Source organism: Stegastes partitus, unplaced genomic scaffold (genome assembly GCF_000690725.1).
Source record: "Stegastes partitus isolate 25-593 unplaced genomic scaffold, Stegastes_partitus-1.0.2 Scaffold986, whole genome shotgun sequence".
NCBI lineage: Eukaryota > Metazoa > Chordata > Actinopteri > Pomacentridae > Stegastes > Stegastes partitus.
Window position 1 is genome coordinate 1 of NW_007578717.1, and position 15,408 is coordinate 15,408.

The window sequence follows — 15,408 nt, forward strand, 5'->3', positions numbered from 1 at the left end:
TGATGTCCTTTTATTGGAAGTTCGGATTTTGCACTGCAGCACCAAAATGTCCGCTCAGCAGAAGTCTGGTGCTCAGAAAAGGAAAAAGAAGAGAAAAAGAGAGGAAGAAAATAGAGGCCTTAGAGATTTGCTTAAAACATACTTTTAAAAAAGGTGGTGACAACGAAGCTGGAACTAGTAAAGTCAACGTAGAGCGAGGTAAGAAACAGCGGAGCCAACGTTTGTCAGCCTTGTGACGTTATCTGGCTAGCTCTTAATATCCATTAGCTGCGATAAAAATCCTGACAAAACACGGGTTGTTTCAGCCGACCTGGATACAGGTGAGGGAGGAAGAGATAGAGGAGAGACAGTCTGGACAAAGGCTTTAGGTCTTTGAGCAGATGGTGGCGTCCTACTTGCTGCAGCACTTGTAGCAGTGCTGGACCCTGCAGAGGAGAGCTGATGAGAAAATAACAGAACAGTAAACGACACCATCAGAACAGTTTATTGTTGTTACACTCATATGGAATTACAAATGTACAATTTTACTATAATAACACAGGTAACACTATAACTGCTGTAAAACTGTATGGCCATTACCTCGCTTACACGCTTTCCAACTAAATTTAGGTTTGGCTTCAACCCTCAGGGGATGCTTTAATTTACTACCATTTGAGGATGTTAGAGGACAAAAATGTCCTCTCCCAAAAACATAACAGATGAAGCTTTCAATCAACTTCTGTCCTAATCAAAATGACCAAACATTCAAATATTTCTATCATTTTAACCATTTAAATGCCAATTTGATTACATGACGTCACAGCTTTTATGAGAAAAACACATACAATGAGTTTTTTTTCCATATAATAAATGTTGGAGGGTTGAAATTTTTTTTTCAAAGATTAGGCCTAAATATACAGAAAATTAGTAAATAGAACTGATTTTGATGCATTGTTATTCTTAATTTACTACCCTTTGGGGATATTCGCAGACAAAAATGTCCCATTGACTCCCATTAAAACCACAATTTTTAAACACCCAGTCATTACACAATATAATCATGCAAACTCTAATTTCAGTGTTTCATTTTGGGAAAAAAATAGTAAAAAATATTTTATATATAAATATAATTCTATAAATATAATACATATTTTTTTCTGTTTACCATGAGATGAGACAATTTTCCATTGTAAGTCTGTGCACGAACACTTGTCATTTTTTTATTGTAAAAAAATTCTGTAGCAGTGCTATTTTCCACTTTCCATGAAATAATTTTTCAAATCAACATTGGATTTATCAAAATGAACATTTATTCCTCATGTTGCAACTATTTTAAAACCACAATTAGCACTAAGAATTGAACTGAACATAGAAGGCCCAGAAAATACAACAAAGAAATGGAGAGCTCAACACTGAAGTACAAATAACCAATGAGTTTTAACTATTTACATTTAAACTTTTAGCATAATTGACAAAGAGAGAGAAAGCGCGTTTGTGTGTGTGTGTGTGTGTGTGTGTGTGTGTGAGAGAGAGAGAGAGAGAGAGAGAGAGAGAAACAAAGAGGGAGTGAGTGTATGTGCTTAGAGATGGGTGGAGGTGGAGTTCAGTCCTTCCAGCAAGATTTGCAGCACCAGATTTGGTGCTCTGTGCAGGCGAACTTGCTACACCTGATGCAGCATTTGGTGACTTTCCTTTTTTTCCTTGTGCACATCCAGCACAGGCCCCTCTTCAGTGTGGAGTTGCTGGTGGAAGTGTCGGTGTCAGGAGCATCTGTAGGGGTGGCTGTCGAAGCCTGTCCATCGAACACCATAGCAGCAGCAGCTGGTGCATGGGGAATGCGCTGTCTCCTCATGATTTGTGGAGACACCAGGTATTTCCCCACCACCTCCAAGAAAATCCTTCTCCTCCATGTCTTGCCTTGGCGTCAGGAGGGATCAACGGCAGTAAAAAGGACAAATGCGTTGAAGGCAGAGACATCAATGATGTTGTAGAAGAGGACCTGTGGCCAGCGAAGGGTCTTTCATCTGCAGCCATAGGTGGTGACAACCTACAGAAGGCCAAGAAAAATAAGACAAACAAAATTGCTAAAAATATTTAATTATATTTATTCTATTTTACAGACAAACACATAAATTCAGTAAGAATAAATAGGTTCAGCATGGGTAACAAATGTGTAAAAGCACATACCTTGTCCAGGTTATCGACGCCATCTTTGCAGCTGTTATAATCTGTGATGAGGATCGGTTTCTGTTTCTCATCGTCAATCACTGCTACCTCTCTGTGCTTGCTGCTGAGCAGGATCACATTTTTCCCCCATTTGGGAATGTAGCTCACCGCAGTAGTGGTTTCGGTGAAAGCAAAAATGGAGGAGAAGACAGTGCTCCCCCTCATCTCCAAGAGCTTGGGTGGAAGATCTGGCTTGTTCCTCCTAATGGTCCCCACCAGGGCCACTTTCCTCTTCAGGAGTTCCTGCACAACTGAGTATGATGTGAAAAAATTGCCACATGTGACAGTGACCCCCTTGAGCTCCTCCGTCATCTCCACCACTGGGTGCTTTCCCTGGCCCGTCTCCGCAGCATCACCAGCAGCCTTCCCAGTGTAAACCTGTTTCTGTCCTGATGTCTGTGCAGAAGATGGCACAGGGACAGAGGAGGCTGCTGAGGGACACGGTTGTGTCTGAGAGGAGAGCACAGGGACAGAGCTGGAAGGCTGCAGGTGCACAAGAGGAATTCATTCATACAGAATACAAAACAATCACATGTTGTTTTCATAAAAGAAATACCTTCTTTGTATGGAAGCCACAGCTACATTTCTGAGTCCCTCCACACAGAGATGTTTGTCCCCTCGGCTGCATCAGACATTGATTAATCTGTAATATTAGTAAAACATAAGAATGTATCCCACATTAGCACTATCCTTAGTAACTGTACATTAGATTTTGATTGTGATATTATTCTGTCCAACATTACCTTCCAATACAGGTCATACCACTTCTTCTGGCGTGGAAGCGGCAAACTTTCTGAGACGGGATAACCACTCCTCATCTCCCATAGCTCTGTGCTTCTTTTGTTTGGAAGCCATCTACATGTAACAGAGAAGAAACGTGCAAATTACACCAAATACAGCAGCAAACTATTACTACTTTCTAGTAACCATATACTTAATGTAAGTAACGATGAGTGTGGGTAGTTTCATATCTATATTTACTGTACTATAATATATATTACAGTCATATGATGCAGGCTATGTCATAACAGGTGCATTAGCTGAAAAAACACAAATCTCATCCATATTCTAAGTAGGGCTGGACCCAAACATCCAACCATCTGAATGTTCTCCCCCCCTTTCAAACCGAATATCCAGATATTCATCATTGAATGGGCCCCAATACCCAGAGCCCAGAAACTGCTATTCGGACCAGCCCTAATTTTAAGTTTTATCTGCACAATGACAGTATAATAAGAGAGATAGGCATGTTATAATACATAAAGGCTGCAATAAATGTAGTTACATTAACCTCATGAATATGAATTGTTTGGGGCTACAGGAAATACATATCTAGCTAATAAATTATAACGTCAAAGTCCTGTTTGCTCATATCGTTTGGTGCTAGAAAACTACTACAAAGGAGGAGTGAAGGACAGCATGCACGGCGTTGTGTCGGCGGTACAGTCCGGACTTTACATCCATACCGTACTTAACGTACCGCCGACACAACACCAAAATTAAAATAGTGACGGCATTAGTTCATAAATTTCATTCGTGAAATAGATTTTTTAACGGTTCACGTAACCATGAACCGTGTAAACCTGAAGGGACAGGAGGGCGTCCTGTAAGTGGCAGTCGCAACGCACCGCGACTGCACTTTTCTGACAACGTGCGCAATATGAACTAAATCATCACCGACCTAATTGGCTAATAAAAACATTAATGTATAAAGCACTCAAGGCTGTTAACTTCCAAAATGGCAGTGCAAAAGGAAAACTAATTATTTTCCACGGCGAGTATAAAGTATAAAAATCCAGCTGGCATATCTGCACACATGGAGTGAAGCGGTCATGTAAGTCAGAGGCGCTGGCATGCTATAGATTTATTGAGGGTGACGATCTAGTTTCACAAACAAGGAAATACGGCACCGTTCATATTATTTCGTAACGATAATAAATAAATCAAATGAACCAATAGTAATAGAAATCGTCCCTGGGTGGGCTCGAACCACCAACCTTTCGGTTAACAGCCGAACGCGCTAACCGATTGCGCCACAGAGACGACTGTGAAGACGTACTGTACACTAAACCGGTTATATAGTACAATACTGTAAACAATAACATTCATATTAAGCGGTGATGGTTTGGTTCGTGAGCGCCCCCTTGCGGCACTTACGTCACCCGAGCGCAATTGTAACGAAGCGCGTTCACTGTTTTCGCCGCTAGGTGGCTACTGGCATCGCAAACGAAGTTTTTTTTTTTTTAAAGTAAGGAAATCATTAAAAAATATATAAGAAACTACAAGAGAAAGTCAAAACGACAGCTACTCTAGGCGAAAATTAAACATGGGAAAAGGGTAAGTGGCTTCATGATAACTTTGTATATTTTAGGCAACGCTGCGACACGTCGACACGCTCCGTGTTTGGCGCCAGCTAGACTACCCACCGCTGTTAACTTGGCCAGAACTTACTAAAATGATAACGACACACATTCAAAACTACAATTAATACATTTTTTTATCGACATTTACCAACCTAGTGGATGTCCGGCCTGTCTTTAATATGCAGCGTACCATATATTTATATAATGTTACCCTAGCTAACAAGTTGAATACCTGCTAGCTAGCGTAACGTATTACACGCTGTTAAAACACAACGACAGCGTCAGCTACTTTAACGAAACTAATAACAACAAGAACATATTTTAATTTATACAGCAACATGTATAACTACTAATAACACCGTAGGCTATAATTGACTACTGACGAAGAAGCCAGCAAATTAAATCCCCAAATCAGTTCGTGCTAAACGGACCGTCACGGGGACGAAAGTTGGTCCCGAGAGAAAACACAATTTTCCTGGAAAGGAGCAACTCCATCCTTTTTGGCGTTGTTTAGCTACATTCAACCAAATAAATAGTAACCATATGCAGCTGACGTCTTTCCATTACCTCCGTCGCATCATCTTTGAGACGCTTCAGAGCGTTTATTACAGGTGGACTCAGAGCAGCTCCCAGCCCCCAATAGCACACACCCTTCTTCCCACCCAGCCCAGCAGTGTGGTCCTGGTATGAACCACCAGATGCTGCTGTGGCACTGCAGTTACAACTACACAGCATAATATCAGCATGTGATTGACATGTGATGTGTGCATGTTTCACTCTAAATGCATAATTAAACATACTGCAATAACAAGTGCAATACGTTGATCTGCTGATCGTATTCATGTCTGTGGGTACTTGTTAACTCGCTCTGCTTAATTTATAAAAAGCCAAAAGGTAAAGTCTAAAAAAAATAAACAACATACATACAAAAAAGGTTGGCTTTATCACGAATTAGCTTATACTTTTTAGTCGTAAACGGACACATACAGGTCATTTTAATGGCTGTGTATGTACAATTTAAAGTTAGCATGAATTAAACAACATCATTTTATTACAATCACATACCAAAAACATTTTAGTGTTTAGACATCACAAGAGACAGACTTTGAAAGACTAAATGATCACTTTATTTCCAGCATTTCAATGTCAGCTGTAAATATGTTTCAATTTAGCTATTTTACAAAATTAAAAGAGCACATCTGTCTATGCTGGGACTTACATTGACTTACTTAGCATGGATCTATAATTTTGTCTTTCTTAGTTAATAACTTTTTTTTATTTTCAAATACCTGCTGCGTAAACTTGCCAAATAAAAAAAAAAGGTCTGTACATTGTAATAGTCTAAAGTGTAGGCAACCGTGTATGTTAGTAAGCACTGAAAATGCTTAAGATTACCTTATTTTTCTTCCTACACAGACTACTGTCTATGGACAGAAAAAAGACATCATAAAGTGTATTGTATGTAGGAAGAATAGATGATGGCATGTAGCAGAGTGGCGCAGCGGAAGCGTGCTGGGCCCATAACCCAGAGGTCGATGGATCGAAACCATCCTCTGCTATGACATTTGTTATCATGCCAAGAATGATTAATAAACTCTCATTCCTGTACTTGTTAAAAATGCCACTCGATTAAAAGTGGGCCTTAAGTTTCATCAGCAAACAGGAACTGTTGTGAAGAGGTTCGTCAGTCACACCCACCTTACAGTCCTAAATAAAACAATAGCTTATTTTTTTTAAGGGTAAAACAATGTCTGAAACGGAAACGTTACATAAAGACAGTCTTTACTGAGCTTTGCGCATTCTGTCGGATACCGAGGACCTGTGGTTGGTCAAGTTATTAAGGACACAACTGTTAGTCAGCATAGATAGTTTGGAGTTAAGAGTGTCTTTACTTTTCTCCCAGTAACAATCTCCTTGATCCATATTTTCCTCTCCTCCTTTTTCCATCTCTTCTTCTTCAACTTCACTCTCTTCGTCACTGCGTTCATCTTTTTCAAGCTGAGGACAAAGGCAGAGGGTTTAAAATAAATGACAAAGCTGAGGAATTAATCTACTGTTGGATCTTATATCTAAATTAGAAAATGACACCTTATTTTCTAATCAAAGCTGCTATTTAGCTATTGGAAGCTCTGGGTCAGACGGTAAAGCAGGTTGTGGCTCCATTTGTGTATGTTATGTCTGAAGGTACGACACTTAGTGCCTTCCATTTGATCAATGTGGCTCCTTGCTCACTTGCATTTCGTAACACTAACATTTTATGTGGCTGCACTGCACTGTAGCTTTGAAAGAGAGTAGCACCTTGCATGTGGCTTCCATTAATGTGTATAGGTCAATAAAATGCTGCCATATAAATGCAGCCATTTACAATTACTCTAATATTCATCATGTCTTATTTAGGCTTTACTGCTGGTTCTCACCTTGCCTTTCAGGAACTTATAGACCATGCGTAGGATTAAGCCTGCCCAGAAGATGTGAAGACCTTGCAGCACCATCAGCAGGATGTTAAAAAAATAGTAGCCAGCAAAGGGCTCAAATACCTCCATGGACAGTATCAGAGTGGTGTGTATGATTCTGTAAGTGATCAAACAACTGGAGTCAAATTTCCAACAGTAGACTTACTAGTCAGTCGAGTTGCATTAAGTAGTTATGAAGCATTGTATTGACAAAAAAAGGGAAAAACATCTCTTACTTGGTGGGGAAAATCAGCAGTCGAGTCACTAGGAAGACCACAGCGAACACAACAAACAGTGTGTCACACGTTTTCCTCCAGCCAGTGCCGTAGTTGAACATCTTTGCAGACTGCAGAATTATTCGTGATTAATCAAACTGACAATATAAAACATAATGAGAGCTTTGTGTGAAAGTTTATGCAATAAGAGTTCATGAATAAATGTAGGCGATTAGGATAATAGAAAAACAAACAAAAACTCCGTAACCAGAGCAGCCTTTCGTACACTCCAGACCAATGCTATTTACCACATACTGAATTGTTTTCTGCCTCATTTCTATGTATTTCAATGTATTTATAGCTGTTTTTGCTTTTTGTTTTGTCTTAGTTCAGGTTGGAAAGGACACTTTAATCTGTTTCTCATGCACAACCATTTGTTTTTTCAGGTAAACAAAGACCAACTCAGGCTGCTGAAGTGCCTCCAGCTATCAAGACCCAGTCACAGGATCCTTCTTATGAAGTATGTTCCATTTCCTTCAGGCTACTATAAAGATCTCAGAGAAGATATGAATTTCTAAGAAAAGCCTAAAGTGCAGTTTGAACCTCTGATTACAACATTTAGAGAGTCGGCTTCTTTTCTCATGTTGGTTGGCTTAAATCTGTTGTGACTTGCACTATAAAGACTACTTAAATTTGTAAGGACTTGGTTACAAATTGCACTTTTGATCACATCAAGTTTACATGAAAGCAGCACCATAGTGTTTGCTGGCACATTTGTGAAAATCAGCTTCTTATATCTTGGTTCTGCAGTACGGATGAAGCAATGCACATGTTACCTCTAGCAGGATGTCAGAGGAGTCATGAAGCAGCATGACCAAGGTGCCAATACGAATGTAGTTGGCACAATAAGAGAAACTGAGCAGGAAGATGGTAGCCAAATGGTGGATCACTTGTTCCTTAAAATCCTGGTAAAGCAAACATATATAAAGCATCAACACTGTAAAACAATCTAACCTTCAAATGTCAACAGAAAAACCTAAATTCCTGCTCTTTAGTTACTCATTAACCATTTGTGAGTGAAGTTTCTCATTAAAGCAGAAGTAAAGTAAGTGAAGCATGAAGTATGACCACGGTAAAGCAAACACAATCATAATACCTTGACTTAAGCACTTCACTCAAAGGCAAATATGCAGTGAGCCAGGAAGAAAACGCCTGTGTAACATTCAGCAGTCAAGGAAGCTCACCTTCCTCTTGATGTCCACAGAGATCCGGAGAAGAAGAGAGCCATAAAATCCCAACTCCAGCATGTAGTACCAGTAGTGAGCCCTCTCCATGGGCTGAGGAGGAAGCATTATTTACAAGTCAATTAAAAAGAGATTTGAAAACACCTCAATATTTACTACACAAGCATAGGACCCAAGTGACCCAACAGCTTAAGAGTTTAATTAATTTTACTATACAAAATTCAAAACAAGGGGCTGCGCGGTGGGTCAGTGGTTAGCACCGTTGCCTCGCAGCAAGAAGGTTGCTGGTTCGCGATCTTTCTGTGTGGAGTTTGCATGTTCTCCCCCATACAGTGTGGGTTCTCTCCGGGTTCTCCGGCTTTGAATTAAAAACAAGATAAATAGGCAGCTATCATGAAACTGATTAACGGCAGTTAAAATAATTTTTTAAAATCAAAAATGCCAATTAATTCACTGATTCTAGCATCTAAAATATGATATTCTAAAATGTAGCGTATCAGCATCACTGAACACAGATCTGTGCAAAGTGCTTTGCTCCTCCTGTGGTGAACCAAGAAATTATGTGTTTGAGGCCCATTAGAGCCAGTCAGCAGAGTGGCGCAGCGGAAGCGTGCTGGGCCCATAACCCAGAGGTCGATGGATCGAAACCATCCTCTGCTATGACACACTTTTTACATTGAAACTGTATATGTTCGTCATAGTCTGAGAAAAAAGGAATTTGAAGGTGTAACTTTAAGCTTTGGGGAAATATAAAGAAAGTATTTCATCTTCTTTATACATTTTATAGATCAAACAAATAGTCTAGTATTTGAGGGAATAGCTGTCAGGTTAATTGAGCCTGAAACTAATTTGTATACTAATTTCATTACTAAAATTGAGTTTTAGCACAAATGCATTATATTGGGAGGCCCATGTTGTTCTAAATGTAGAAACAGGCTGCGTTAAATATCAAAGAACAGAGCTAAAGAGACATAGCTCACGAACAAAATTTACCAACAAGAAAATGGACATGCACTGTCCAAAACAGAAATAAATTACCAAAATAAAACACAGAAACATGATGCATTCATTTCCTTTGCCATTTCTAATCATGTCTCATTTAGATTTAAGTAACCCAATGATGAGTAACTGAATTCAAACTTACACAGCGAGTTCATTGTTTGTTGTAATATTGTTGAGGAAAAAGATGGATGTACCATATCGTGCTTGTTTTGCATTTCCTCCTTCAAACAAATGCAATCTGTTTCCTTCCACCTCAGATTCAGCTGTCGTGCTTGCCTGTTATATTCAGTTTATCTGTCTATACACATGCAAGGTGTTCTACATAAAGCATGAGCTTTCATCATTGTTTGGACTGCGCGCGTATGAATGCAGTCTTTATTTTTCCTAACGTGCCTGACCAAATAGAAAGACATTTCCTGAAAACTATTTTGATGGAGCAAATTCTGTTTTTCCAAAGCAGAACGGTGCTCTACGTAATGTTTTCACCTGAACTGGATACTGCCTCCAGCACTCCTTGTGGTCCCAGAACCACGGTCTCTGTAGAGAGAAAGAAGAAACGTGAGCATGTTAAAATGTATGGAAGGACAGCTGTAATATAAATTATATTTATATGCTTTTGACTCACTTACAAATTATGTTTTTAGCATGCTTTGTTACTATTGAATTGCTGTAAAATGCTCCAAAACTCATACTCACATCAATTAAACAGCACAATCCAGCCACGAAGGCAGTGATGTAAAAAAAGAACCTCCAACTGCAAAATAATACTTGACATCAGGAATTTTGACCAAACTAAAGGCATTTTAAAAAATGTAAGCAAGCATAGCTTAGAGGTAACTCGTGCAAAAAAAAAAATCAACTTCTCATGGGTTTTGCCAGGGCTGTCGATGGGTTTTGCAGTGGCTGGAGAAGCAAGTGCTCTTCAGGGAAGTCATGTGTAGCTTGAACACGGAAAAGGTTGTGAAGAAAAGCACTTACGCAGCTTCACCAAACTTCTTGGTTTGACAGGGCCTGTCTTGGTTCCTGCGGAGTCTGAACCAGGTCTCAATCTGTCTCTGGGTTTTGCCACAGGACAGCATCAAACTAATAATTTCACTCTGAAACAACAGCAGTACAAAAGAGGAATTTATGATGTGAGAAGTGAGAGACAGAGGAACCAGATAAAGGCTGTGGGTGTTATTCTTTCCATCAGATAACTCAGCCTTACCATCCAATAAATGGTCACGAAATAAACAAAATATTACTGTGGCCAAGCATAAAAATGTTCGCTGAATAAGTGAAATGATCCGCCCATACTATTGTTTTTGACATCTTCTTAAACAGATTAATAAACATTTGCAGGTTTGAATTCGGTCATCTAGTGAGGATTAATAAGAAAGAATAATAAGAATGTATGACTTATGTACATGTGATGGTGTTTCCCCTCCAGGGTGGTTCTCCAGGAACAAAGATGTGTTTCTGTTACACCGCTCATGTTATCCCTGTGCTCTTCCACAGAACATGATCCCCCCAAACCATTAACAAGAGGAAGTAAACACTTTAAAAGAAAATTTGAGAAGCATGAAAACCTGTGGACTTGATCTTTCCTTTAGTGGATCCCTATAACTGATGAAATATGATTTTTAATACGAAAGCATTAGTGTGTCTGTAGTATCTGATGGTTGTAGCTGGTGAGGTGGAGTTACAGGACAAATTAAAAGAAAAAGCTGAACCTTTGAGCCGTTCAGTGAGGGGATCCAGTGGCTCTGTTACATTGTGGGGGGCCTTTTGCTGGCATTCAGCTGATCACCTATTAGTGAATTTTAGCGACATGGAGAATCAATGTCAAGGTGCACTGAAGCTGTTCTGGCAGTGACCAAACACATCACTAAGGCGCTTAGTCTTGGTATTTCCTTTAATTTGTCACCTGTCTCATATGCATTTTATTCGAGTAGTTCCCAAGCAGTCAGGCACCTTTGTTATGGTCACAAGATAAACCTGAAGGACTGTGAGATGATTAGTGTTGCAGAAAAGGGCCTTTGCTTAAATTTGCACAAATTTGTTTTGTTTATTTAGTGAAATATTGCATTATACGTGAAAACATGTCAGAAGTTAGAGCAGAAATGTCCTTGTAGGGACTGCTGAAATATGACAAGGGGCTCCAAGTAGACAATGCTTTTTGTAAAGTGTCATCATCCTCAAATGTTTCGCACCGCCCCTACCTTTATTCTTTAACAGTGCATTAAACTTAATAATCTCTTCATGTGGTTTTCAATTTCAAATTTTCAATTTAGTAACCACGGCTGAAAAACAAGTTACTTTCCTCGGCTGATTAAAAACATCCCCTGACATAAACATGCGCGCAAAGGCCTTTTCAGGCTCACCTGTGTTGGCTGTCTGCTCCTCTGGGTGTAAAACGACTCCAGCTTCAGGGAGGGGGCAGCAGTCACCTGCAGTCTATTCTTTACCCCCAGGCATCTGCCCATGGGTGGGGCAAAAAACCTGGAGAACAAAAGACAGCTTACACAAATGATGTCGGATAGCCAGGGCAGTCAGGCTGCAGTTGATGTTGAGCTGTAATTACTGTACAAAATATGCCGTGCGTGTGTTTGTGTTTTGTATTTCCACTGAGCATTATGTTAAAACTGTTAAAAACCGATTAGACTATCTTACAGTGCTCTGTCACAGAGCTGGAAACAAGGCTGTTTTATGTGGCATTTTGGGGATGCAGGTTTTCACAAGACAGCAACATTAATATGAGATAATGGTGTTTTAACTGTTTAATCAGCCTTTTGTATTGTTCTGTTGTTTCACTCCTGTGGATATTACAACAGTAACACACTGGGGATGTAATCATCCAGTGAAAAGGTGTGAGGACAGTGTGAGGTGTGAGTGGGTGTGTTTGTGGGGCTTGTTATGCACTCTTAACAAGCCGACTGCACCTTTCGCTCGACACTTCCAACTGTAACTGTGCATCTGTTCCACGAAGATTTTACAAGTTCAAAGTGAAATGATTGCATGCACATAGGATTCAGTCTACAGCTTTTTTTTGTTTGTTTTTGTTAAATAACTTACTAAAAAAAATCCTCCTTTCAGGTCTTTCTCTCCCTCTCCTTCTTTCCTTCTCTCCCTTTCTCTCTCTCTAGTCCCCAAAGCCTTTTTCCTTGATGATAACAATGCCTGCTCGGCTTTCCCACAAACACCTGCTCACTGTCCCACAGCTCATATCCTCTTACAAATACGAAGTCCTCTGTATGATACTGGACGCTTGGTCATACTCAGGAAACATTGCGTGACCAACCATATTTGAATAAAACCTCAGATGACTGATTAAAAGTGGGATGTGGTTATTATTTCAGGTTAGGCAGGATGGAGAGTTTAATTAACTTTCCTGCACAGCAGAAAAGACAGTGACCTACAATAATAAGCCCTCCACTGTCCCAAACAGTAACTCAATCATATGTTTACAGCTCGGGTGTGTTGTACCTCTCAAACACATATCGTAGGGCAACAAAGCCCAGGGCAAGGGGCAGAGCTATGAGCAGGTCCTGGGGTCGGGGTCGGTCAGAGTCTGCCAGCTGCTCCATGTCTCTCCAGGTCACACCAGGAGGAAGCCAGTAGTCCTGCTTCCATAAGTCTGGCAACAAGTCCATGGTTCTGCAGGTGGAGAGGTGGAGTAGAGAAGGAGGCATGTAAACACATATGGTTTCATTCAGGTATACCCAATCTGGGGGGCATGATGCTAGATCCATTTGGAATAAAGCAGCAGAGTGTAGTAGGAGAGTGTAAAACGGGAAAAAGTGGGTCATAAGGGTGTCAGAAAAAAAAAAAAAACTGTGAAAACATCTTTTTTTTTTTTGCTGATTTACATTAATACAGTAAAACAATGTGATTTTATGGTCACACATTGTAAAATAATAATGATAATAAATATCATACAGATTTTTGACGTGGACTCTGCAGTGTTGGCCTGTTTCACGTGTCAATTAATACTTTTTTGTGTGATTGTGCTTGATATCACCTACAGTTAAGCAAAACAGGGAAAATCTGTAAAATAACAGTTAAAAATGGTTACCCGTTTTTTAAATTCTTTATACTGATCATTTTTCTTTCCAATAACAGAAAACATCTGTAAAATATTGACATTTTTGCAGATTTAAACACACACATTTTATGAACAAAAATAAAGAAGAAATTATTATTTGCAAAAATAATATTTTTGATGTGGACATTATTTACAGTTTGGGCCTGTTTTTTTTTTTTATTGTTGTTGTTTTTACACCAAGCATATACATTCTTTTTTTCCCCAATTATTTTACTTTATTATCTGTAGTTTAATAAAATAGGGCAACGTGTAAAATAACATTAGTTTGTTCCAAAAAAAAAAAATTTCAGAAACTTTAATTTTTTACAGTAAGAGCTTACCATGAGAGAGAAAGAACACTATCATAGACATCTTCAAAGCTTCTGCACAACACAGTGTAACATTGGCAGCATCTGATTTCTACTTAAGCCACCACATGTAGGCTGTAAACAACACATAAACAACCATGCATGTACTTCACAAAGCTCTGAAACACAAACGCCCTAAAACAAGAGAAGACTCAGTTAAAAATTCCCAAAGCATTCCCATCATGAAGTACAAGTCAATGCACGAATAAATAAATATTTCATGTCCTGCCTAAAAACAAAGTGCAGCGCAGTTAGAAGTGGGCTGTTGGTCTCCACGGTGAGACACCGTTCAGCTGTCTGTGTGTGTGTGGGGGGGTGACGAGCTTTAGAGCAGAAACTTACCTGTGAGCAGTTCTGTAGAAGTGATGAACTGATCAAATCCGGCAGATAAACGATAGAATCCAGTTAAACTGAGATTTAGTTTGAGCTCCTGTGTGTCTGTGGATGCGCCTCGGTGCCGCTGTATCCTGACGACGACAGCAGGGGAAGAAAGTGAGCGCCTCGGTCATCACGTCAAGTTAGACACGAAAAAAAAGGGATCAGTGGGTATATCCTCAAAAGTAAAGGCCTTTTGTAGAGAGTGTTACTGATTGGAGTCAAAGTGTCTCCCAAAAAAAAACAAAAAAACAATTTGCTATTGTTTTCCCCTAAAATACAACACAGGCAAATCATTACACACAACTCACAAATGTACGATTGCCGACTTTGAGGCATGAACTTTAAATATTTACAAGGCAAATTAGTGGACTATTTAGTGCCACTTTCTCAAGAAACATGTATAATAAATTTTAATAAAATGTTCTTCACATTTACACACAGCCAGAACACAGGAATAGTTTCCAATTTCTCAGCTGTGCTTTTATTGTGAAGGTCTCTGTCTGTGTAGAGGAAGCAGTTTGATAGTTGTGGGGCTTTATACACTAACGGGGGCGTCTCCTGCTCAGAGAAACGGTTCACAACCCCTGGACTCAGCACTGTAACTCATTGCAATGCCTCAACAGATTGTGAAGTGGGCATTGTGATGACCTTTCAGTGTTCTCTTAGAATCAGGAGAGCCTCAAGGAACTCACACTTTACATCCCAATTGCACTTTGCGTGGTTTGTGTTGTCTTTATTGTGATCATGTTCATTTTATGATAAAGGAGTGACGAGACTGACGTTATTATGATACTTTATTTTAATACAATTTAAAACTATATAAAGAAAATCTTGATAGTTGTATAATCTACAGGTACTCTGCTGGGGCACTGAAGCAAACACTTTTCTTGGTAAATAGAAAAATCTTTTTTTGAAGTTTATCACAGGTCAAGGTCATTTTTTTTTCATCAATAACAATTAAAAGGCATGCTGAGGAATTATTTTAGGTTATATATTTTTTTGGCAATATATGTAGCTCTTTTGAACAATATTGGAGATGTTGTTAAATACAAGTTTTAGGGACTAGTTTTGTATATTTTGAACAGATTGGGTCTGACTTTCTGCAAACAGATTTGTG

At 39.3% G+C, this 15,408-nt stretch overlaps 1 protein-coding gene and 3 non-coding genes across 4 annotated transcripts; 2 read left to right on the forward strand and 2 right to left on the reverse strand.

The window, feature by feature from the left end:
- Positions 1-4,174: 4,174 nt before the first annotated feature.
- Positions 4,175-4,248, reverse strand: trnan-guu (transfer RNA asparagine (anticodon GUU)). The gene has a single exon. It is a non-coding gene; the product is annotated as a tRNA-Asn (tRNA).
- A 1,807-nt stretch (positions 4,249-6,055) lies between these two features.
- On the forward strand, positions 6,056-6,127 carry trnam-cau (transfer RNA methionine (anticodon CAU)). The gene has a single exon. It is a non-coding gene; the product is annotated as a tRNA-Met (tRNA).
- Positions 6,128-6,250: 123 nt separating this feature from the next.
- Positions 6,251-14,382, reverse strand: LOC103366831 (ceramide synthase 2-like). Its single transcript, XM_008294671.1, has 11 exons — positions 14,256-14,382; positions 12,948-13,118; positions 11,846-11,963; positions 10,461-10,579; positions 10,179-10,236; positions 9,969-10,019; positions 8,481-8,573; positions 8,073-8,201; positions 7,258-7,367; positions 6,986-7,139; positions 6,251-6,566 (listed from the first exon to the last, which is right to left on the reverse strand). The coding sequence occupies exons 2-11, from the start codon at positions 13,112-13,114 to the stop codon at positions 6,351-6,353; spliced, it is 1,215 nt and encodes a 404-aa protein (XP_008292893.1). The 5' UTR covers positions 13,115-13,118; positions 14,256-14,382; the 3' UTR covers positions 6,251-6,350.
- Positions 9,069-9,140, forward strand: trnam-cau (transfer RNA methionine (anticodon CAU)). Its single transcript has one exon. It is a non-coding gene; the product is annotated as a tRNA-Met (tRNA).
- Positions 14,383-15,408: the final 1,026 nt, after the last annotated feature.